The sequence below is a fragment of the Ursus americanus genome, chromosome 18 (genome assembly GCF_024610735.1).
Source record: "Ursus americanus isolate L20-20 chromosome 18, mUrsAme1.1.p, whole genome shotgun sequence".
NCBI lineage: Eukaryota > Metazoa > Chordata > Mammalia > Carnivora > Ursidae > Ursus > Ursus americanus.
The window spans coordinates 57,192,753-57,218,299 of NC_142144.1; the positions used below are offsets into that span (position 1 = coordinate 57,192,753).

General features: G+C 38.0%; 1 protein-coding gene across 15 annotated transcripts in view; it reads left to right on the top strand.

The window, feature by feature from the left end:
* Nucleotides 1-25,547, top strand: part of PTPRD (protein tyrosine phosphatase receptor type D) — a 2,182,843-nt gene that overhangs the window by 1,771,299 nt on the left and 385,997 nt on the right. For all 15 annotated transcript variants that reach the window (XM_087869643.1, XM_045780711.2, XM_087869649.1 and 12 more), the window contains one exon: nt 17,511-17,677. In XM_087869643.1, the coding sequence (XP_087725769.1) occupies nt 17,614-17,677 (64 nt within the window). In that variant the 5' untranslated portion in view covers nt 17,511-17,613. The remainder of the gene's footprint in view (nt 1-17,510; nt 17,678-25,547) is intronic.

A 25,547-nucleotide genomic window follows, 5' to 3' on the forward strand; every position in this document is an offset into this window, starting at 1 on the left:
TAAATAAAATGACATCAAATACCAAAGCTTAGTTTGTGTATAACAATACAATGTCAGCTCTTCCCATCCTGAGTTCACAAGAAAAGTCAGCCCTAATGCCCTAAGGCATCTATTGTATGTAATGACTTAATTTCTAGTCCATGCATCTAGAATAGTACTAGCTTTGTACTATCCTTGGGAGAATTGAAAAAGGAATCAGTCGAATTATATTCTGTAGGGCAAAATTATCTCATGGAACCCCAGCTGAGAAAGGCTGGCTAAATTTTCTTTTGTTTTTAATGACAATGGACAAAAGCTTCTTTCCTGAAAATCCTTCCTGCATCCCTGATTTTAGTGTGCTTTTGTTGCTCACTGATTCTGATGAGGTAGGGGGGAGGCAGCTATTTTTCATTTCACACAGATGGAAGTCGAAGCATGGAGATGTCAGGAATTGTCTCCAGAGCCTTCTTGAAGAAGATAATGACAAAGTAGGGAATGCGGTGCCCATTCAGCCCAGCCACTAGACTACTTCTATGGGATCAAGGTTTCAAATTATAAAATGGATGTCATGTGTTTTATATAGATATTGATTCCAAGGGAATCAGGAATGTCTGATGCCATTTAGGATGAAATTAGGATTATATTATCCTGGCAATAGTGTGCTACTACTATAAGCATCTTTGGAATGCTCTATTATGCATTTTTATTACCTGGTTCACTAATATCCAAGAGACAGACACTGCTATCATCATAGCTCTTAACTTTTTTTATTTTCCTTTAAGACATTTAAGGCATATAGGCACACTTTGGGAGAACTAACACTAACTTTATCTCTACTTTTTCTGTTGACAGTTTGAGGTTTACTGACTTGCAGGATAAACTCAGCTTGCCTTAAAAGACTACCACAGACTGGCTTCATTATCTTAATTCCTTGTCATACTAAAGCTGTGATGTTTATACGATGACAAATTTATTGGTTCCTGAAAATGTTTTGAACATACCAACCTCTAAATCTTAATGCTTATTGCTGAAATGCCTTTTACTCCTCTCAAATCAGGATTTTGCATATTCTTCAAGGTCTCAAATACCACCAATTTCACAAAATCTTTCCTGACCACTGAGATCAGATTTTCCTCCTCTAAACATATATGGGTATTTATTCCTCAAACCATCTATTTGGTGTCTGACACAGATTATCAAGCTTTTCTGATTTTCACGTTCCTGTAGTTCCAAGCAAACAGCAAAGTCCTTAGAGGCGTTGCTCCGTCTAATCTTCTTTATGTCTGACAAAGATTAGCAGGATGTGGGATACAGAAAGTTGACATTCAATAAATATTGGTTTCTAGATTCTTTGGAGCCATATCTTAACTCTGTGACTTCATCATTAAACAAGTTTCTTCCAGGTATTACATGTAAGGAAAGAAAACATGTGCTGCTGAAACCAGATTATTGTTTTGAAGATTTTTACTTCCTTTACCTGTTGATACACATACTTTTGAAGATCCTAGACATGGAATAAGCTAGAAGATTGGGCAGTAATTTTTCCTTAAGGCTACAAGTCTAAGGCTTTATAAAACTTACCCTTCAATAGCCCAATACTGTGCCCTTCAAAGAATAAACAGTCCATGCAGCTAACTGGTAGAGCCGGCACGTTGACCACTGCCTCTATCATCACCATCTCCTTGTGAGCTGGACGAGCTGCAGATGGGTTTGGGGCATTTTTGTTGTATCTTGCAAAATGAGTTTATCCTGTATGTATTTTGTATATGTACCTTCACACAAGTCGTGAGTATTTAATAAGGTCTTTTGTTTTTGTTTTAAGGTTTTATTTATGTATTTGAGACAGAGAGAGAAGCACAAGCAGGGGTGGGCAGAGAGAGAGGGAGAAACAGACTCCCCACTGAGCAGGGAGCCAAAAGCAACTCGATCCCAGGACCCTGAGACCATGACCCGAGCTGAAGGCAGACACTTAACCAATGAGCCACCCAGGTATCCCTTTAACAAGGTTTTAACAAATCCTTGTCCTTGTGGATACTGTGGGGGACGAGGACAATAAACAATTAACATAACAAATAAATATGTGATATAGTTAAGGTCATATGTGCTATAAAATAGAGAAGCTTGGGGAAAATGAGGCACAGAAGGGGAGTGATTTGACCAAGGGGAATATGAATGTGAGCGCTAAAGCTGGTCTAGAAGTCTGGTCCCCTGTTTGTCTCTGCCCTTTTCTTTGGACTACACTGCTACTCCTGGATCCAAGGGTCATTCCTCTTTCTCGACATGGATTGCATCTTCATGTTTCAGTTCTTCTTCCTGCTGCTTGAAACTGAAAGACTATACCTGATCCCATGCACTGAAAGTCATGTCTTTAGATTCCCAGTGCTTTAGTCTGATCGCTATTTCTACCTTCTATATAAGTTTCCAAGAGAATTTGAGTCCCACTCTTATTTGTGTTTAACTTTGACTTATGATATTCTTCATGACACATTTATTTTCTTCAAAGTGATTGGGGGGGGGCGGATGGCGACGGGGTGGGTAACTAAAGTATGCCCTGAAAAGTTTCTAGAAAAACTAAGCTAAGATAAACAAAACTATGTTTCTGTCTTAAGTTTTCTTGGAAGAATATATTTATTTTCATTGCTATGAACAAGTATTCAATTTTATGAATATACCACAATTTACTTTTTCCCTGTGGTATATGATGAACATTTAGGTTAATTCTACTTTGTACCTCTTTTCTATAGTAACATTTATGTTAATGCTGGGTATATCACTAGCAATGAAACTGCTGGAGGGTAGGGTAGGTGTATAATTTTATTAAGTACAAAAAAAAAAAAAACCCACCTATTTCCAAGGGGTTTTACCAATTTTCACTCACATCAGCAGTATATGAGTGTTCCTTTGTTCCACAACCTTGCCAAAATGTGGTGTTGTTCAAATTCTGATTTTAAATATTCTGGTGAATATAGAGTGGTTTCTTGTGATATTAATTTACATTTCTTCAATGATTAACATCGTTGAGCATCTTTTTAGATGTTTGGTGGCCACAATTCTTTTTGTGAATTGCTTTTTCAAGACTTTATCTTCACTCCCTCGCTCCAAAAGACAGACAATACAATAAAAAATTGATAAATAATATTGGGCCTCTGGTGAATATGTGTTTTGCAGATATTTTCTTCCACTCTGTGGATTGCCCTTTCTTAATAATGTCTTTAGATGACAGATATTTTAAATTTTAATTAATTCCTACTTATGTCTTTGTTGCTGTTACTTTGCCTTGTTTCAGCAATCTTTGCCTATCCCAAGGTTACAAAGATATTTTTCTGTGCAATTTTTTGTAAGATTTATTGTTTATCTTCATGTTTAAGTTTCTAATCTATGTGAAATTGATTTTGTGTATGGTGTGAGGTAGGGGGTCAACATTTATTTTTATTCATATAGATAGCCACTTGACACCCAGTACTATTAATGGAAAAGATTATTCTTTCCCACTGCACTACAGGGACACAGTTGCTTATAAATTAACTGTCTGAGTAGGGGTAGATATGTTTCTAGAGTTATTATTTTGCTCCACTGGTCTGTTTGCCCTTGAGGCAATACTTCACTTTCTTAAATGTTGTGGCTTCATAATAAGTCTTGGTAACTAGTAGTGTTACCTTCGCTAGGTAGTCCTTCAACATTTGTTCTGTAGGATTGTTTTGGCTCTTCTTGGTTCTTTGCACTTCTTTATAAATTTTAAAATCACTTTTCTGTTCCTCAAGAGAAAAAGATGTTGGAATTTATATTGGGATTGCATTGAACTTATAGATCAATTTGGGAAATGTTAATAGCTTTACTATCCTGAGTCTTTTAAGCCATAAGCATATTATTATGATCACCTATTTGCTCATATCATCTTTAATTTATTGTTAATGCTACATGATTTTCTGCATAGAAATCTTGTTGACTTTGTTACATTTATTTCTAGGTTTTTAAGATATTTTTTGATGCTGTTGCAAATGGCACATTTTTTAAATGTTTGTTTTCTAATTGTTTTTTGTGAGTATATAATACAGCAGCTGGCTTTTTGTATTGACCCTGTATTCAGCAGCCTTGCTAAATTCACTTACTGATTTTATTTATTTATTTTTAAAGATTTTATTTATTTGACAGAGAAAGAGAGCACATGCAGGGGGCAGCAGCAGGCAGAAGGAGGGGGAGAAGCAGACTCCCCACTAAGCAGGGAGCCCGGTGTGGGGCTCAGTGTGGGGTTCAATCCCAGGACCCGGAAATCATGACCTGAGCTGAAGGCAGACGCTTAAGTGACTGAGCCACCCGGGTGCCTTGTCATTTACTGATTTTAATATTTCTTATTTTTTCTTACTTTTTCACCCATTCTAGTAACTAGTCAAGTTGACTAGCTCCTGTCCAAGAACAGACACATCCAACACGGTGTCAGAAACTGGCCTGAGGTGTGCTCACTAGCTGTTCCAAATGTCATTCCTTCAAAAAGCTCATGAAATTTCCCTGCTTTTAGATTATTAGCCTAACTTGAATTGTGGGCTTTATCCCTGGGGAGAAACTGCTTAAGGAAAACAGCATCCACGGAGATAAAATTATGCTAACTACTACCTGTCAGTACACTCGGTGAGATCAATTGAGATCTCAGACACATACGTCACTTCAATTATATCACAGGAAGGAACGTCATGCTATGTGGTTTTAGCCAATGGTTAAAGACATTTTAGAACAATTTTGTTCTCTCTGAGCTCTGTGGCAGAAAATATTTGTAATTGGAGGAAGGGGCAAAGAGGCACAAACAGTTTCAAGGTACTTATTTTCCTAAATCACTGAACAATACACTACTTAAAATATCTAAAATCTAATGACAATGATTTTACTAGTTGCTGTTAAAAGAGGACAAAATCAATTCAGATGCAGCTATAAGAAGCCAAGTTGCCTACCTGTATTTAAAATGTGAGAAAATACTGAAGAAAATAAACATTTTTAAATAATCTTTATTTTATACTAGATATGTATTTATTCCCTTAGTGTCATTAGTTTTTGCTGTATACCAAACCATCCCCAAGCTTAGTGGATTCAACCCAGCATCCGTTTACTCATCTCACGGTGCTTTGGGTCAGAAGTTCGAGCTGAGCTCGGCTAGGTAGCTCTGCTGGTATGGGCCACACTTGGCTCATCTTAGCCAGGTTTGCTCATGAGTCTGTGGTCAGCTGCCAGGTCTTCTGGGTACTGACTGGTCTCCGATGGCTCAGGGGGTAGCCTTTTCCTTCCACGTGCTCTCTCATCCTCCACCAGGCTAACTTGGGCTTGATCCAACAGTGTGGTGACAGGGGACCCGATATCAGTGAGTGGGAGAGACACACAGGGCTGCTTCCCGAGGGTTTTGGGGCTTCTAGAGGCTCAGGGTCAGAGTGCACACAATGTCAGTTCTGTCGTAGTCTGTTGGTCAGAGCTAATGGCACAGACAACCAGAGGAGGAACAGAATCCTTTTTTTTTTTTTTTTTTTTAAGGAACAGACTCTTTTTGGGAGGCAGGGTAAGGTGGCATTTTGTGGTCACCAGCTACACCCTCTGTACAAGAAACTACGGTGCTCTGTAATGTATTTTTAAGACAGAGGTTAAATACTGCTAGTTTCAAGTTTAGGTAACTAATAAGAAAAAGTAAGGAATTAAATGACTGCGTGTTGGGGTGTTAAAAGCCTTGATTTAATAATGGAGGAAATCCTGGAGTGAAGACTGAGAGATGAAATGTAAAAGATAGCTGAGACCGAAAAGCTAATTTGGGAAGCTAGCCAGCAATTGACTCACAGCAGGACCTAGCTACTAAATCCTGAAATAAAGGAGTTTCGAATTATTGGGACGGCTGTGTTTTCTAATAGTCTGAATGTGGTGTACTATTGGGTATTAGTATCACTGCTAATATTACAAGGATTAAAAGGGTCAAAACAAGACTTTGATGTACCAAACTTCAGAAACTTTTTTTTTTTTTTTTAAGTGTGTGTAAGAAAGCCTTTCCGGAATCACAGATTTAGAAGTGTGACTACGGAGATCCAGTGTGCCTACCATTTCTTTGTACATGAAAGCAGATTTTTTTTTTCTAGATTTCAGGAATGCAAATGAGAACTAACATCAGGTACTTTACTTTTCAAGTACAAAATCTAAGGTGTGTTAAACTTCTCTAATGGAAGAGCCCACCCCCCCCCCCCCCCCGCCCCATGAAGAAAATTCATTCTGTTTTCCAGGGCCTGTTGCTATCTAGGGACAGAGAACAGTAGGACGACAGTGATCCAAAACATTGAAAAGCAACACATTATTTCGGGTTGTTTTAAACAGAATTGGGAGAGGGAGAGTGCCATAGGATCCTTGAAAAGTGAAACTGGGAGACTTTCATAAAGGGTCAAAAGACTTTACAATAGAGTACAATGGCAGTGTCCAAATAAATAGAATGGAAGGCTCTGCAGAAACTTGGAGCGGGGTGGGTGGTGGTGGGAGAATAGCGTTTTTTAAACCCTGGCGCACAGCCACTGAGAAGTCGTCTAAATATAAATCAGACCATGTCACTCCATAGCTTGAAGCCTGCCAGTGTCTTCCCATTGCATTTCAAATGAAATCCAATCTCTACAATGCAGCCTACAGGTCCTGTACTGTCGGGACCCAGCTTGCTTTCGCAGCCTGTGGCACACAGCTCTCTGCCCGGCTCACTAGGCCCCAGCCCCTGCCCTGGACAGTCTGTCCCTTAACCTGGAAAGCTCTTATTTTTTTCTATATCCTTGCCCTGGAATGTATCAGGGACCTTGCTGTTGTGTGCGTTGTTATGTCTTTTGCACCGATCACGGTGCCTGGTGTTCAGGAGTATTCATGGAGCAAAAGAATGAAGGAATTCATTTTTCAAAAAAAAAAAAAAAGACACAGTGGATGTGTAAAAGTTCTAACTCAGGATATATGGTTTATGATTATAAAATGAGGACATTGGATGAACATCTCAAAAAACAATGTCTCTTCTCCTTTGTGCGTTACATCATGTCGACATCAGCTGTCACATAGAGCCTTTAACATTTGGTTATTACAGCAAATGTTTGACTCCACAAGGGGTTTGGTGGACAAATGAGCAAAAGCTCTCTCTTTTTTTATCCATTGCCACCTGAAATGTAGGTGAAGAAAAATCCAAATTATGGAACATCTAGGACAGTGGAACTCCAGTGATTTATGTGTCCTGGGAAATAATTATAGAACTCTATTTCTGTTTATTTTTTTTTCTCATTTAGAAAAGGTCTTGTTTTGTGTGTTTGACAGCATATGTAGTTGCATATATAATATATAAGTAAATATTTTTCACATGCATTTTTAAACAGGCACTATATTTGTGTTGGCCTGTGTCTACCATATTTATGTATGGGATGTACGTACCAGTATAACGTGATAAGTTTGCAGATGATGATTTATGCTATTAATAGTTTTGACCTGGGTGACAATGCTGTGGGAGAAAGTGAGCACATTTCCTGAAAGCTTAGCCTCGCAAAAGATTTTTACAAGGTGATAGGATAACACATCATGGTTAAATCTATGATTTAAAAAATATTAGAGGAAACATAATAAAGAGAAGGGTCAGTCTATTAAGTCTGTGAAGGAAACACCATTGGACATAGTGCAAAAGGTAAAGGAATTCCTAAAAAGATGGCATTTTAATTTGGAGCTTGATCCCCCAAGCACACACCGACCGCTGTCCCAGGTCTGCCTGCCAGCACCATCCCCTGTTAGTATTGGCTGCTTTCCTGCTTTGGAAGATAAGAATCTGTGTTTTGAAAGGTTTCTGAGATGATGCCTAATGCAGCAGAGAAGTTGGGTTGATGTTATTGGCCATTTTCTTTCCTTTCAGTCACGTGAGCTGCTCATTTAAGATTACAGTCAGTATCTAGAAAGTTTGGGAGTGAGGAAGTTAGTACATCTAGTTTGCAAGTAGGTTTTGAATGACTTTAAACACTCTTTCTTATATAGGTACTGTGTATTTTGTTTGAGGATTTTATAGAAGTATAATAAAAATGACAGTATTTTACAAAAGCCTTTTTCTGGAGGTCTTGAATAGATTTTCTAAAAGAGTGACTATGGGAAAATATTTTTTTTCATTGCTGACACATCTTGGTATGGGAAATGCATAGTGCTTTTATTGCTGCAGGAAATTTCTGTACTTTATTATCAAATCACTTCATAATGCCAACTGCTCTTGAAAAATAGCCATTGTGTGTCTTCATTTCTTCTTTCAACACAGCCGTGTTGCCCTAAGCAACTTTATAGTAAAGAGCACTCGGGCTGGTATCTTTCCACCTGAATAACTGTCCTGTTAACTCTGTGAATTCACCATCTAACACGTCCTTATTTATTTCCAATTAGTCTGCATGTATCCTTGCTAAAATTTAAAGAGAAAAAAAAAACCATAAAAAAGAACTTGAGAGTAATATACAAAATAAATATGCCTTACGGTGATATAAACATGTGTCTGCATGTTATTAATTCAATTACTAACTTGTGAGAATTTTTAAAAATCTGTTTCTGGTTAATCATTTCTACTTCTAAAAACACATATAAACTCTTTGACTCTAAGATTTTCAATTATACAATAATGGGTTACTGGGTTAAAGATTGACCTTATGGAGAATTTTTGACTCCTGTTATAAACTTTCATTTGTGAATTATTTACCCATCTAGGACAATGACTCTCAAATACTTTTATCCGGTGAGATTCTTTCATCCTTCCTTCCTATACTCCACTTTTAAGATTTTCTTCCTTCTTCATTTGAGGGAATCCTTATATTGTCTGTCTGCCAATTAAGGGAGAGACTTTTCCTTTATGTTGCTAATTTTAGAATTAACTGTGGCTTCACCTAAGCTAGTAAGTCAGAGATGATAGAAACAGAATAAGAAACAAATATGAGATACAAAATTGGTCTAGGTTGTAAGCCCTCCTCTGAGACTGACCAGATGTGTCTTCTGAGATTAATAATCCCATTATGTTCTTCTGCTTCATTCGTTGCCTGCTAAAGGAGGGGGTTACCCAAGATGACTTATAATTTTTTTTCTGATTTTTATCAAATTATAATTCCATTGAAGGAAACACATAGAGATGAGGAAGGTACTAACAATAAAGAAGAATGCAATATACCTGGGTACAATAAATATGCAAGGTGAGAGAGGAAGAGAGTGTATATTGGATATCTGTCTTTAATACTTGTCCCCTCTACCTTTCTTTAGGTTTGTTTCCACTTGCTTTAATAACCGTTTATCTGGTTTCTCCACACACAACCCAATTCACAGATTTTCAGAGAGACACCAGCTTAAGTCATGAGGTCAATATTGGGAAGATGAAGAGCATATTCCTTAATTCCACATTCCCCAGCCATTCATGATGACCTCTCACCACTGAAGTTTCTATCTGTTGCTGGCAGTGATTTGAAATAACATTCCTTGGAACTGAATATTTCCATCCGGGGGCTGTTCCCTCAGAGAAGGGCTAAGCTCCCAGCATGAGAGATGGGAACCACGTCTATTCACTGACAAGACATCAGTGCAGCGATGTCTGCCCCATTTAACAGATTCATTCTCTTAATTGGTGACAATATTTATGTCGCCTAAGCCTGTGAACTGAACTTCCCATAAGGCAAGCCAATTTCAATTCTAGCTTAGGACAAAAAGGGAAATTTGGGAGTCATCCATAGTGTTTGACTGCCATGCCCAGAAATCCAAATCTGTTTTGAGTTTATATACTACAACTGCACTGGAAACACCTAACATTGTTAGGTTTAGAAAACAAACTAGAGACAAGCCTTGAAAATCCCAATTTTTTTTCTTAATTTAAAAATTTTCCTCAACATTAGTGAACTGTTCCAGCACAGTGTTTCCCAGCCTCAACACTGTTGACATTTGGGGCCAGGTAATTCTTTGTTGTGGGGTGGGGGGCTATACTGTGCCTTGTAAGATACTTAGCAGCACCCAGCATCCCTGTCCTCAACCCCCTCAATGTCATTAGCACTCTCCTTATGTTGTGACAACAAAAAAATCTCTCCCGACATTGCCAGATGTCCCCAGGGAGGCTGCAAAATCATTCTCAACTGAGAGCTACTGGTCTAGAGCTTTGATCGCTCTGAGGATAGAGTTACAGATACAGCACCTGTGAGCAGGCAAAATCGGTTTTCATTGAACACCAGTAAGGAAGGATTTAAAAACGATTTAAAGGACTTCATTTTGTTTCTAAAATCTTTTTAAGGAAAAAAAGTAATCTATGGTAAAGGGAATAGTAATTTCCCCACAAATTTAAAAATTTACTTTTCATGGTAAATAAGTAAAATATATCATGTATTGCTAGATTTCTTTTCCACTATGTGTTGATGGAAATAAAACAAATAAAATGGACATATTAAAATTAACACCCATAATACATTTTAAAAATTAAGTGCATTTTATTTTTTTTAAGGTTTTATTTATTTATTTGAGAATGAGAGAGAGCAAGATAGCGAGACAGAGAATGAGTGGAGGGGAGGGTCAGAGGGAGAGGGAGAAGCAGATTCCCCGCAGGGAGCTCAGTGGTGGGGGCTCGGTCTCAGGATCATGACCTGAGCTGAAAGCAGATGCTTAACTGACCGGGCCACCTAGGCTTCCGAAGCTAAATACATTTTAAACAAAAAATATTTCACATGTGTGAAGGAATGAGCACCCTTTTTGATTTTAAGATAATGAAAAAGAAAATCAGGTGTAGTGAGTTAGGAATGATGGTTTCACATCCATTTAAAAATGCCTGAAGAGTAAAATAATAATCTGTTCTGTTGTTTGGGTGAGAAGTGGCTGGATTGAATATCTATCTATACTTTGTGAGATTGATCAGTTACTCACTTTTAATATGTGTTTTTGGAAGAATGGAACAAATAGCAGAGTCCCAATAGCATGCTGAATAGAATCGTATTTGAACTTTTCCAATGCCAGTTTCCATCAGCACCATATAAAACTAGATGGAGGTAATCACATGCAATAATCATTTAAAGAAATTAGATGCTTTAAATCTATCCTCCTTTTCAAATCAGAATTATAGTTCTGCTTGTAGAGAGAAAATAGGTAGGCAGGGACATAAGGTGTCATTTTTGTCCTCTTTATCTGTTTATCATGGCATACTTCACTTTTACTTCTTGAAAGGGAAAAAGAACGATCAAAGTTAATCATGTCGTTTTGTCATTAATGAAAGTAACTAATATTTATGCCTGCCTCAAATGTAAAGTTTTGATGTCTTGTAGAGATGTTATCAATAGTAATTTGGAAAGTGCGTCATACTATATTAAGCTCAGATAATTGGCTTTTCTCTGTATGTATTAAAACTAAACATGTAAAGAGCCTTTTATAGTATCCATATTCATAGGTATCATTTTGCTCTTCAGATAGTCTTATAATTCAGTTGATTTCTTCAAAGAATTACTGTGTGCTTAAAGTCATCTATCTTCATATTAAGTCAAAGCCTACGCCAAAAATAAGATGATTGAGTTATTACTTTGTATTTATATGTGACAGCTCATAAAGTCTCTTTTTTCCCCCCAACTTATTGCCACGTAATCATATCTAGGGCAAAATATTGAAAACTATAGAGTTTTTGATATGATGTGCTATTATGGGAAAGAGTGTAATTTTGAGAAGATTTTCATTTCACTCATAAAAATAATTCCTAATATCCTTTCGATTTGAGTGTTTTATCCAAGCATGGATAAACAGTTATTTTATCAGTGTTTTATTTAACTTAATAGCCTTTATCCACTGTCCTTCTTTTTCTCAGTGTGTTTTCTATGATGGGCTTTGAGGCTTTCAATGCTACATGTATTTAAGAATGTTTGGCATAATCCTCATTCATGTTAATCAGTTGAATGTGGCCATTCTATAAAAACTATACAGATTGTTTCCTATGGATGTGTACAAATCTGCTCATCTTTCCTGTGTATGGGACATGGCACACATTTGCTGTCAGAAGTTCCTATTTCTGTAGCATCCCAAAGAAGGAATTTCACCAGTGAGAAATAAAACTTTTCTAGCTATGATATGAATCAAAAATGTTTCTTTTTAATAAAATACTTCTGTTTGGACACTTTCCAGTTGTACACTTGACCACTTACTGATCCTTCCTTTACATTCTGTGGAGTGGTTAAAAAAAAAAGAGAGAGAGAGATACTTGTTTTTCGGCAGGGTATGGGGACAGGAATGGGGAAGTGAATGGCATAGAGGTTAAGTGGATTTCCTTATATAACACAACGAATCTTTAGAATCTGATTATGGGGGCGCCTGGGTGGCACAGCGGTTAGGCGTCTGCCCTCGGCTCAGGGCGTGATCCCGGCGTTCTGGGATCGAGCCCCACATCAGGCTCCTCTGCTATGAGCCTGCTTCCTCCTCTCCCACTCCCCCTGCTTGTGTTCCCTCTCTCGCTGGCTGTCTCTATCTCTGTTGAATAAATAAATAAAATCTTAAAAAAAAAAAAAAAGAATCTGATTATGAGGAAGTCAGGAGTGCAAGGACTAAGGGCTCCCAACTCACTGATTCCGTCTGCAACCCTGAAAAGCTATGACTTGTTTATAGCTATTATGGTCAGTGCTGTTGAAATATGTAACCATAGTCTGTGCTGTCCAAAAGGGCAGCCGCCAGCCACATGTGACTATTTAAGCTGAAATTAATTTAAATACAATAAAATGTTTACTTCCCCTGTTTCACTAGCTATGCTTAAAGTAGCCAGTTATTAGTGCAGTATAAAGAACACTTCCATCCCGCAGAAAGTTTTATTGGATAGCACTGGAAGATTCTTGTCCTAGCTCATGATAAAATATTTAGGTGGCTATCTCCTGGTGGAAAATCCTCATGAATAAGTGAAATGTTGAAAATTTAGTTTTGTTTTTTCCTTTCATGTCCTTGTGTTGTCGAGGGCAGGGAGTTCACAGATGGCCCTCAGAAGCCTCTGCCAGCTTGCTCTAAAGTCCAGGCCCTTCCACCCCTCGCGTCAGCCACAGCAGCCCTGCTAATGTCTGTTTTACAAATTGGAGTTTCCTGGTAGCACGTCTTGTGCACAAATGGTTGTTTCTCTTAAATGATTGGAACCCGCTCTAGTGGATTGAGAGAGACCTGACTGGTGTGGGAGGTTGATCAAAGAAGTCACCACAACATTTTGGGACTTCATCCTTTAGCACACCATCCCCCCAACTTAGTGACTCTCTGTATGGATAATGCTCAGTTCAGTATCATTGCAATATGATCGTTTCTAAGATGTCTAGAATTGGGAGCAGGGTGTTGTTAGATAAGCCGGAAAGAAGCAACCTGATAAACGATGTGATAAACAATGATATCTAGTTTTCTAGTGACAGCAGGTTTTTGTTTTGTTTTAAGTTGTGTGGAAATTTTGTTTAATGAAACATTCTTTCCCTTTCTCTCCATCTTTTCCGAATAATGATTTGATTCTTTAACTCCCTTCTAGAGTGACTGATGTAATTTTTTAAAATTATTTCTAAACTTGTGAACCCATGGATTTTAGTAGGATGTGTTTCAGTGAATTGTAGTTACTGTTGTCCTTGCTGCTAGATTTTCCTACTTTGAGCCAATGGGGCCTCATCACCTTGGCTCCTTGTTTTTGGATATAACCTAGTAGTTCCTGAAAGTCTCACTGCTTCCTCCTATCACAAGGTGCTGCACACTCATTTTGCATATTTCCTGCATAAAACCTACAATCATTCATTTTGCTGAGGGACTCAGGATCCTATTTGTAAAGAAAGAAAAGTTCTATTTTGCCTTTTTTCTGTTATGTTAATGCAATCTGTAGGAATACATACCACAATACAGAAAGCTGAAAAAAAAATCCTTCAGATTCATATTAGTTTCAATATGAAGATACTTGTTACAGGGAAGAGTTACAATGTTAACTTGAAGATAAAGAGTTGAGTCCATGGCAGTTTTCATGATCACTTGAAACAGTGATCTGGGAAGGCTTTTAGGCAAGTACACTCTTTGTTATCCCATTTCAAACCACATTGTGCACCCTGGCCCTCCATCTGTCAGCCTCTGTAGCCATTCGTGTACAGAAATACAACAGTAGATGTTTGGCTAATTGAAAATCAACAAAATTATTGTTCCTGAAGATCTTTGTCCTGTGAGTAATAAGAGACCAGAGAGCTTTAAATATCTTTTTCATTTTATTTTAAACTTAGCTACATGGTTCAGTTTTATCTGCATGTTCCAGTTAAGGAAAGACACAAAGGACAAGGCATATCGAAATCCAAGTTAGCCTCTGCTGGGGCTATTAGACACATGCAGAATCATTTGTGATGTAAGCTAAACTATGGTACTTTTTATCTCTAAACCCCTTCTCCTGCTCTTTTCATTGCAAAGTGCTTGGTGACCCCTTCTCTAGGCTAATAGAAACAGCTTGTAATATTTGCTCGTCCTCATTATTTTTGCTGTCAGTGTCTCCTTAAAAATCCATTTCCCATTTTTGTTCTAAAATTTAAACTCCACGTTACTGATATGCAAGCCAGCATTTCCCTTTTGGCAATGTTGCCAAGTAATAAACAAGATATGGAGTGGAGATTAGCCGGAATGAACGTCTAGAATAGGTCTTATCTTCACACCTCTGATCTCCTTTTGTCATATCCGGGCCAAGGACATAACCCATTTAAGTATAAATATGTATGTTCTCTAGCTGCATCCATTCCTAGATCCTATCACTGTTTTAAGTCCAGAGGTAACATTTGTAGGTTCATTTGGAAGAATTTGGTCTTCTTACACCACTTCACTCACGGAGAGGAAAAAACCAAATCACTTCTTCCCTGAGAGAGCATTTCATACATCTCCATCTCTGTGATCGCACCAAGTCATTATGTAGCAGTTGGCTCTGATACGCTTGCACAGACACAAATTGAGTCCGACAGGACTGATGTCTCCTGGACTTTGCTGTCATTTGAAATGCTGGCATGAGGATGGGAACAGTTAAAGGGGGAGGGGAGCAGAGCTGATTCCTTTAGCACTTTTCCTATGAAGTTTTGAGAATTTTAGCATTTGATAGCTATGAACTGCCTGATAAGTTATTTTCCAGATGAGACTGATAACAATAGCAGATTTGGAGCAGCTGGCTAGCTTTTGGTTTCAAGTGGATGTGTTTCAATGTATAACTTGCTGCTTCATGCCACCCACAAATCTGTTAAAAATAAAAAGGGCTAGGAATGGATTGGTAATTACAATGATCCCCCACCCTTTCATTTAGTTTTATCTTTCCTGCATTCAAACGACACATGCATAGTAATGAAAAAGATAAGATCTTTAAAAAAATTTTTGTTCCCAGGCTCGAGCTCAGTTTCAGAAGAGACAGACTATAGTATCTGCATTACAATACTTTTTCAAATACAAGTTATTTTTGTGGATTGGGTTATTTCTGGATATCTCTAGTATTTCCTGTCAAGAATTTTGTACGTGTTTCAAATATTCCAATATACAAAACTTAAAGGAATACCGTTTCATTTGGCAAAGGACTTCTGATTGTCATGCTCAGGTTTTCACCATGATCGAGGAAGCAATAGAATTCAGTGCTCTCTCTCTCTGTATTGAGAGCCTACTCTGTGTCAGACACTGTACTAGATTTGTTGAAGGTTCCTGGAGGAACAACTAGTTATCACCTGAAGATTCATACTTCAAATTCATGCTTGGAGCAAGTCAGTCATCTCTTCCCCTCTTTTCTGTTCCCACCGAGACTACTGTCGCCCTGTGGTCTGTGTTACTTTTCACCTGGGCCTCTTGCTCTGGCCTAATAGTGCCACATTTACTTGTCAGCTCATCTTTTCAAAGCCCATTTACTTGTTCTTCTGCTCTGAAACACTAAGGAGCTTTATCCGCGGAAAGGCTGCTTGACTTAGATTGGCATTCAAGGCTCACCATGACCTTTTCTTTTTTTCTTTTCTTTTCTTTTCTTTTTCTTTTCTTTTTTCTTTTCTTTTCTTTTTTCTTTTCTTTTCTTTTTCCTTTCTTTCTTTCTTTCTTTCTTTCTTTCTTTCTTTCTTTCTTTCCTTCCTTCCTTCCTTCCTTCCTTCCTTCCTTCCTTCCTTCCTTCTTTCTTTCTTTCTTCTCTTTCTTTCTTTCTTTCTTTCTTTCTTTCTTTCTTTCTTTCTTTCTTTCTTTCTTTCTTTCTTTCTTTCTTTCTTTCTTTCTTTCTTTCTTTCTTTCTTTCTTTCTTTCCTGAACCATATTCTTTTCGCTCATCTTCTTCTGCTTCCCTGATGAATTCATCACTCCAGCCCAGTGATCTTAATGTGGTCCCTGCACCAGCTGCATCAGCATCACTCAGCAACTTGCTAAACTAGTAAATTCTTAGACCCCATCACAGACCTAGTAAACCACACACTGGGGGTGGTCCCCCAACTATCTGTTTTTGTTTTGTTTTGTTTGTTTTTTCACCCAGCTATCTATTTTAACAAGCCTTCCAGGTGATTCTGAAGCATATGGAAGTTTGGAAAGCCCTACTCCAGCCAAACTTGGCGACTCATCTTTTCCAAAGTTCCTTTCCCACCACCCTGCCTTTGTACAGAATTCCTGGAATGCTTTTCCCTCTTCTTGGTTAAATCCCGCCTGTACTCCAGGCTCACTTTGAGATACCATTTTATCTATGATACCATTCCTGATCCTATCTTTTATGGCATTATTTGGTTTTCCTTCCTGGCACTCATCACTTATTAATTTATACTAGTCGTCTGATGTGTCTGTTTTATTTTCCCTACTAAACTGGAAAGTCACAGAGGATAGAATCTGACTCATTTTTGTACTTCATGGCACTTTATACTAAGCGCATTTGCACGCAGTAGGCTCTCTAAAAATAGTTTGTGGCTTATTGATTTTACATAGAAGATTGAGAAAACTAAATTATTGCCCAGGAGACATATAAAAATCCTGTTAAATCAAATAGGCTCATGCTAACTATTGTTTTGACTTACTGAAGCCAAACTAGACTTGAACGTTGATGTGTCTTCAGGAAAGAAGCCAAATGTGCTAGTGTAAAAAATCTAACCTCTCCTGTTTAGCTGGAGAAGTTGAATCAGCCTTGTCACTTCCCCCTCATGCCAAGAAAGCAGCTTCCATTATTCTGTCCATAATAGACTTTTATCCGGCACGGTGGCACTTCTCTTAAATCTTTCTCATAGCATTGCTGTGCTTTCTTCCACGATGTTTTCACGTGGTGTTTCATAAGAAGTGACAGTTGCTTCTCACAGAGCATTGCCCAAAAGGTGGCATAAGCAGAGAGTGGAACTCAAGGTGGTTGGCTCTGGGATAGGCTGACAATGGGAACAAGATGTGCTCGGGCTGCCCCACTTTACAAACCAAGTTACTTTCTTTCTCATACAAAGGCATCACGGTTACAATTTTGTGTCTTTACAATGGATTGTGTCTCTCGTGGTGGTGGTGATGGAATAAGGGGAAAAGAGTAAGAAGTCTAAGTGTCTTTGTGTTTTCTTTCCTTTTTTTCTCTTCCTCTGCCCTTATAGGCTCTGAAAGTGTCCCAGCTGAAATTCCAGGTCGGACAGACTCGCTGCAGCTTCCGAGGCAGTGATTCCAAACTGCCAGCGCTCGCTGCTGGCAAGCTGCAGGATGGTGCACGTAGCCAGGCCGCTGTTGCTGCTCCTTGCCCTCTTCCTCCGCGCGGACGCTGAGAGTAAGCCATTCTCCCTTCTCTACGGGCTGTGACCATAATGAGTGGTTTTGTTTGCAGCTGGCATCCCTCTGAATGCGTTTCCTTTGGAAGTAAATCCTGAGACACTGTGGGATCCTCCTTGGCTACCAGCCAGCCTTAGAAAGAGATTATTGACGTGACTTCCTTGCCATTTCCTCTCTCTCTTAATGCCCCTTTTCTTGTGCATCTAACTGCTCCTACTGTTTGGCTGTTTTTTTCGTTTTGTTTTGTTTTGTTTTGTTTTGTTTTTTGGGTTTTTTTTATAGTCTCACCAGTCCGGTGGCAAAGATACAATGAGACCGATGATATAACTCAAACTGGGGTTAACCAGTTGGTGGGGCCAATAAGTAAACACCGTTCAGACCCATTAGAAATTTCTTTCGTTTTGTGGATATGTCTATGTTTAGAAAAATGCACAATGTCACATTGAGCCCAATTAAACTTCCAAGCCCCTGGTAGCTGTCATAGCAGCTGTTCTAATGTACTGTTTCCGACAGCTGTCGTCGGGTACAGTATTCAAACAAATCAAGCAGAACTGACAACTCTGTGGCTGGGTGAAGGGTGTGGAAGTGTGAGGAGAATTCTGTGGGGTACAGACACCAAAGTTTGGTTGGTTGGACTCAATTTATGAAACTGAGATTGTGGTCAATTAGCTTGCCAATTAATGAAAAGATCATATCTCCTTCGTAATTAGGAAATCATTAGGTCTATCTTGTTTACATATGTTTCTTTTCCCATCTGGCCCGTGGTCTTTTGGAAGAGATAGTACTGGAGAAAGGCATGTCTCTGGCATGGGCTCACTGACATGTCTGGTTTCTCCGTCTCTGTAGCGGTGTAGCTCATGAGCGAGTTGGCCATTCTCTTTGGGAGTCCCCTGGTACTACGAAAATGTGTAACATCTGCAGGCATTGACTTTTTCCTCTGCTAACTATTTCAGTGAGATTGAATTTGATTCATGCTAAGGATGTTTCAAAGACAAGGATCCTGTGTCATGGTGGCCCCTACCTATTAATTGAATTCTGAGAAAAATTTCTTCAAGAGGAGCCAATTCTTTGTTTAAATAGAGGCTCTATTTTCTAAAGAGAGCTTTCCAGGAGTGAAAGGAATCATGTTAATAACAAGATACATATGGAACACGCATGTTTTAAGCACATTCTCTGGTTAATAATGTATATAGTCTCCTAATTAGCACTTGAGAGTGTTGGTTTAAGGTGACGCCAAGGAATGTCTAGGCCAACGCCAGCAAATAATTAACTGGGAAAAGACCCAAATGAAAGATGCTCTTGTTATTTTAAAGCCATTTATGTCAAAATCTATTTTAAAGTTGTAATCTAAATTTAGTTTATTAAAGAAATCAGGCATATGGCTTTATTTTTCTGTTTTGGCTAGAATGAAAAAGTATGTTGTTTCACAATTGTTAGTTTTTGGCAAAAGCCTATCAGCACCCTGGGAATCCACTTTAATTTCAGATCGCAGTTAGAGATTTCCTTGAAGTTGCTAGATATAATTGTCATATGTCCATGAAGTTATCCTTCCAGATAAGTAGAAATGTTCTTCTACTGAGCAGCTTTACTTTTGTTTAAATCTCTGGTGGAATGTGGCAGACAGATGTCAAGTACTCTTAAAATTGTTTTAAAAAACAGTCTACACTACAGATAATCATCGCCTACTCCTTTCCCTCCCGCTCCTTCCCTTCTCCCTCTACCTACCACCTTCACCACACTTCCTCTATAGCAGTCTTACAAAAGGGAAAACAGAGGCCACATTAGCAACTTTTAGTTAAGATGTTTACCAGGTTATATATTTACATGATATCAGCTTTCAACCTCAAGATGTAAGCTGAAAAAGGATCCATTCTTTCTCACTCTTCCCATTGCAACTAAAGAAAGGGGACAGACTTTGCCAGATTAATTTGTTTAGTTTTGCCCGGGTCTACTCAGCCTTGCTTTAGTATGTTTTCCCTTCGGCAGACACATTTGGCATTGTTGAATAGGATGTGTAACCTGAGAGTTTCTGGTGAGAGGAAAAATTGGCCGTATTTTTTAAGGTACATTTTGAAAGAAGAAAAAACATCTCTTATCAATCTATTGGAGGACATTGGTGGTACGTGAAAACACGTGGTAGAGTTGGAGATAGGAGTTTAGTCACTTAAGGATGTAAAGAACAATTGGGAAATTAGGATCTAGATTATAACCTATTAAATTGTGCCACTACCTTCTCATAAAACACTGAAAAAAAACCCAGACATCCTAAGTAGCACTGAAGAAGAATTAGATTTTTTCATCATCATATAAATATAGTATTTCTGAAGCTTCCACTACCTGGGTCACTGGTTTGTTACTCTATGCTTTGATTAGCAGATGTGGCCATTTTTACCTAACTCCGTTTTGCATTTTTAGAAGGAATCAAGAGTTCTATCTCAAAATTTAATAGTAGCTTGTCAGAGCCATTTGAGAACTATGAAATAATTTTTAAAAATTTGTTTGCCTGTTTGAGAAAGAGGATTGTGTGGGGGTAGGGAACGGAAAGAAGCCACTCTAGTTTACCACGCTAATTTAATGTGTTCTGCTCACGCCTTTTGAAATGATTAACTCCAAAGAGCCAAGGAGTCAGGATTACCATTTGCTGTGTGGAAGTCATAGTCAAGTGCTAGGTGTGATGTTGCATTAAGTAGGAGAGCTCTTATGAGTTGGTTCAAACCCAGGTTGAAAAACTGTGATAATATCCCTTTAGCAGAAAATTATAGTCTTTGCCATTGCCAATTTAAAATGCCCCACAGACCCCCACTATTATCTTAAAAGGCTAGATATATGCATGGATCTTACTTCTTTCCATCCCCGTGTCTTGAGTGCTTGAGATGATTTTGCTTATTGTTTCTTGAATGTGTGTACACATGGCAGATCTGTGGTCCCAGTGTGACTTCTGTTTGAGCACAAACAGTAGTTCTTCCTCCTGTCAAGCTAACCAGTTTTCTGGCCTAGGAGGTGGTCCAATTGAGGTTCATTCTGGTTTAAGTGGTAGTCTGATTGAGATCAAATTTTGGCTTAGGCAGTGATCTGATTGAGGTGACTTCTGTGATAACATGCATGCAAATTATAAGTAAATTTATATTAGTGTTTTCCTGGTGTAATTTTCTTTTGGCTGAGTTTTCATGACAGTTTTGGTAGTTTTATTTCACATGTAGCTTTAGTTTTCTATTTACTTGTCATTTTTTCTTTCTTACCTAGGTGTGGGGTACAAATCTGCTGTTAGCACCTTCTTTCATCAAACTGGTTTCACTCTAATGAAATCACTGTTGCGTTCTAGACTTGAGTTTACACTTTGACAACTGTAATTTGACCTGAATGCTTATTGGATCTTCATTAGAAACATAACTTTTGATAGTTTAATTCCTGAAATGGCTTAGCTCATCCATTTTCTGTTGCTTTTTGCAGTTTTCCACCTCAGATGGTGAACTCTCCCTCATTTTCCTCCCTTATTGTAAGGAACCTTCCTTAGTCCCTGTCTACTCACTGTATTCCTGTCCTATAGGAAAGCAGTTAGTTCCCCCCCCCCACCTTTGGTATTACATCACTATATCTGTTGGCATTAAAGAATAGGCTTGCAGCTAGGCAGTGGGGTAACAATTCTTACCTTATGTATTTCCTGATAGGCAGTGTGGGGTAATGGTTAAGAAAGTGAGCTCTAAAATGAGAGTCTGGCTGTCGTCTGTAATCTGGAGCATGATACACCATGCTCTTTGCCTCAGTTTCTCTATCTTTAAAATTTGAGTGATGGTGATGATGATAACCCCGATGATGATTATATAGCAGAGGGCCTACTCTTGGGTTTTGTGAGCATTGAATGAGTTAATATAAAACACAAATCAGCAGATGACACGTGATAGGTTTTTAATAAATGTTAGCTGTTATTACATCATTATTTCAAAAACATAGCTAACATTGTTATTGAGCAGTTCTATGAGGCAGTGTGCTAAAATGTTCCTTTATTTGACCTACAGATTATCAAAATTTTGGTGGCTCATAAACCAGGTTTTCTCACACCATGTTAATGACCTAACTTGCTTCTCTATAAAGTCCTATGCATAAGAGATTCTTGAAACTCTTGTCCTGTGAATTAAACTGAAGATCAAGAGAAAAAATTATGAAGCATATTTAGTCAAGCTAGTGAAGCTTAAAGAAAAAAAGAAAAGCTCCTCTCTCACAATTACCGATTTAAAGTTAATTTGGCTGGGGTCTAATTAATGGAAAGTGTTCCATCCTTCTGTTCTGTTGCTTCTTGTAATGCATTTTTGTTTTGTTTTGTTTTGTTTTGAGCTGCTCAAAGAGGAACTGTAGATATTTCCTATAGGCAAATACTCTAATATACAGTCCATTGGACCAGAAAGCTGCAGGTGGAGGTGAGCTTGGTACAGAAGAGAGTAAATGGCTTTTGATATGGTCATAAATTATTCTACAAGAAAAAAATAAAGAAAATAATTAGATTAAAGGGCAGGGCAAATTATTCCTTTTGCATTTTGCAGAATCACTTCTGAGAAGTAGCCTAAGTCATGTAGTTGGACCAAGGTGAGGTTAGAAATGAAGAGGCTGTCTTTCTTATGTTATCAAAATGCATACCTCTTAGCAGACAGGCCATTTCACACTGAGAACATTAATATTCATTAAAAAACACTGTTTTTGTTTTTACTTTACATCGTGACTATTTGGGTATGTGTGTATGTGTATCACAAACCATTTAAACCATCCTTAAAAGGTAAATTGCTTGGGTGATGAAAATGTTCTAAAGTTAGATTGGAGTGATGGTACTAATTGAGTAAAAACATACTAAATGCCATTGAATGGTATACTTTAAGTAGGTGATCTGTATGTTGTGTAGATTATATTTCAGTGAAACTATTGAAAACAGAGAAGGGAAACTGCTGCGTAACCTAGCAATTTGGTCAGATTCCCTTTGGTGTATGTAACCTGAAAGGAAGGTGTGCTGATTTCTTCAGGCCAGTTATGATAGACCTGCTGACTGAGGAGAGCAGGGAGAAATCCAGTTCATTTACCAAGCTTATCAATGTCTTCCTTGTTTTCCCTTTCTCTGAATTTACAGATGTGTGGCAAAATAAAAACCTTGCCTTTCCCTCCTCCTTCCCCCCTCAATTTAAAGTAGCTAAATTAGCAACATCCAGCTGTCTGCAGCAAGGAAAATATCGCAGCTATTTTACTGATCCTTAAGCCCCATTGCAGAGTATTTGTGGCTTTCTGAATTAATTGCTCTCAGTAGAGCTGTACCTACCTAGTAAGGTTAAGAATATGTCACGAAATCAACCCATGTGTACACTTAACAGCATTTTCTTGATTATAGAGGGATAGGATTAAAAAAAAAAAAAGTCCTAAGTATGACATGTTTCTTGTCTCTGATCTCTGTTTGGGGATGCTCTCTGATTTCTCCCTTTGCTCAAAAGATGGAAAAATATCTGAAATATTGGTGAACTACTTCTTGTTATCGCTACTAGCCTGGCGGGAGTTGATTAATCTGTTCTGTGATTTCCTTATTTCTTTCCTCTTACATTCTTAACTTCTTTAATTCCTCCCTCAGCTAGTATTTCAAATAACCTTGATTTGTTTGGGAGGCCCCACTCACTCTGCTGCCCATTTTGCTCTGCTTCACTTAATTTTAGAAACAACCCCCCCCCCCAAAAAAAAAAGAAAGAAGGAAAACTCCCAACCAGCGTCGAATTTGAAAATAAGAACCAAAGACAAAAGTACTGGTGATTGGATGGAAACCAATTCTCTTACCTATAGTTCTGTCTTTTCTCTGTTCCTCAGTTTGCTTTAACTTCCTTTATTTACTCACCAAGTCCTGTGTGGATGGGCGCAAAAACTTCCATGGAAGGTTTGTACAAAATGGTGGAGATATAAAATGCAAAGAATGTGGTTTCATATCAGTTTGTAACTGACCTTCAGAATTCATACCTCACTTTTTACAACTTTCTCAAGCAATATTTTCAGAATTTATCTCCAGGGGAGAAGGAGTACTTAAGGCTGTGGACTCAGAAGCTGAAGTACATGTTCAAATCCTACCTCTGCTATATAATTGTTCTGAGCATGGGCAGGTTACAAATATCTATGTGCCTCTCATCTGTAAAATGAAGATTGAAAATAGCACACTTATCATAAAGATTAAGAACTGCTTGCAAAGCATCTTGAATAATAGGATTAAATGTTCACTAAATGTTAGTTGCTATTATACTTTTCTCTCATTAGCTTGCATCATTTCCAAGTTAGAAGCATCAGTGTTTAGATCTCTGTTGACATTTATTATCCCATTAACTTCATAATTTGAGTAATATCTTTTAAATATGTAAATATGTATCTTTATATATATTTATGCTTCCAAAGGACCTTGACTCATTGGCTCATTCATGTATTTAATAGTCTCTTTAATAAATGTTTATTGGACACATTTCCTGTGCCAAGCACTGACTTAACCACTGGAGATACAATAGTGAGATCAAGAGATACGATCCCTGCCCCAAAGGGCTTACACTCTAGAGGGACAGACAAATATTTAACATTAATCTCAAAAGTTTACACTTTCTGAATGTGTTAAATGTTATGAGGGAAGAAAATAGGGAGCTTAGTGCCTTATCTGTTTGGAAGAGTAATAGAAAGCTTTCCTGAAGGAGTAACTTTTTCTGAAATTTTGAAATAATTTTAGACTTAAAAGAAGTTGATAAACTGTACAAGAATTTCCTATGTACCCTTCATCCAATTTTCCCCAAAGTAATATGTTATATAATGACAGTACTTTATCAAAATCAGGAAATCAGCATTGGCACAAACTACAGAGCTTACTTGTTTTATATCGACTTATTTTTTAAAGATGTATAGTTCTGTTAAATTTGATCACATGCATAGCTCCGAGGAAATGACTTTTGAGCTGGTATCTGATGGGTGAATAGAAGCTAAGTAAACTATCTGAATGAGCTGTTATGGCCCAAGAAAAGACGTGCTCCTGAGCGCTGAGACAAGGATAACCTGGTGTATTCTGGGGACTGAAAGGATGGACGTGGCTGGATCCCAGACAGTGAGGACAGAGAATTCAAATAAGGCTGGACAATAGGCAGACACTGTCTAATGCAAGGCCTCATAGAACTTGTTCAAGATCTTGGTTTTTATTCTAAGGACAGCTGGGGGAGTGATGAGAAGAGATTTGCATTTAAAAAACATCCTTGTGGCTGCTGGGTAGAGAGATGCTTTGGAGCCAGGCCAGCCAGAGTGGCCTTGAGATCTGTTGGGAGGCTGTTTGGAAGCCATGGAAATGATGGGAGGGGGCCAGAGTGGTGGAGGTTAGGGAGGCAGGACAGCCTTGATACTGAAAAAGAATTTTAGTGAACTGTTGTGAAGTGACACTCTCCGGGACCTTGAACCATGAACAGATTATTGTAATTTGGAGTGAAAGAGAAGACCAGGCTAGTAAAGGATAAATAATCCTTTATTTTTAACATGGCATTATATATTTTTTCCCAAAAATACATCACTGCTCATTTTATAATTTCCCTTTTTGGTTGTCTATTTCAGGTAATTTTATTTAAGCTTATTTTTATGTTAATATCTGTGAAGAAACGTGGAATCAGACTCAGTTTAAAATTGTGAATGAGGTTCAGTAACTTCCTACAAAAAAATTTCAAGTTAGTTTTGTTTTCTGACAAAAGTTTTAAATTCCATCTACTGTTTTTGATGGGTTTTGCAAAATCACATCGTAGTGTTATGACAGTCATTTTATAGTACAGTTATTAAATGTGACATTAAAATATACTATGTACTTATATCTTCATTTTAAAAAATATGCAAGACTTCAC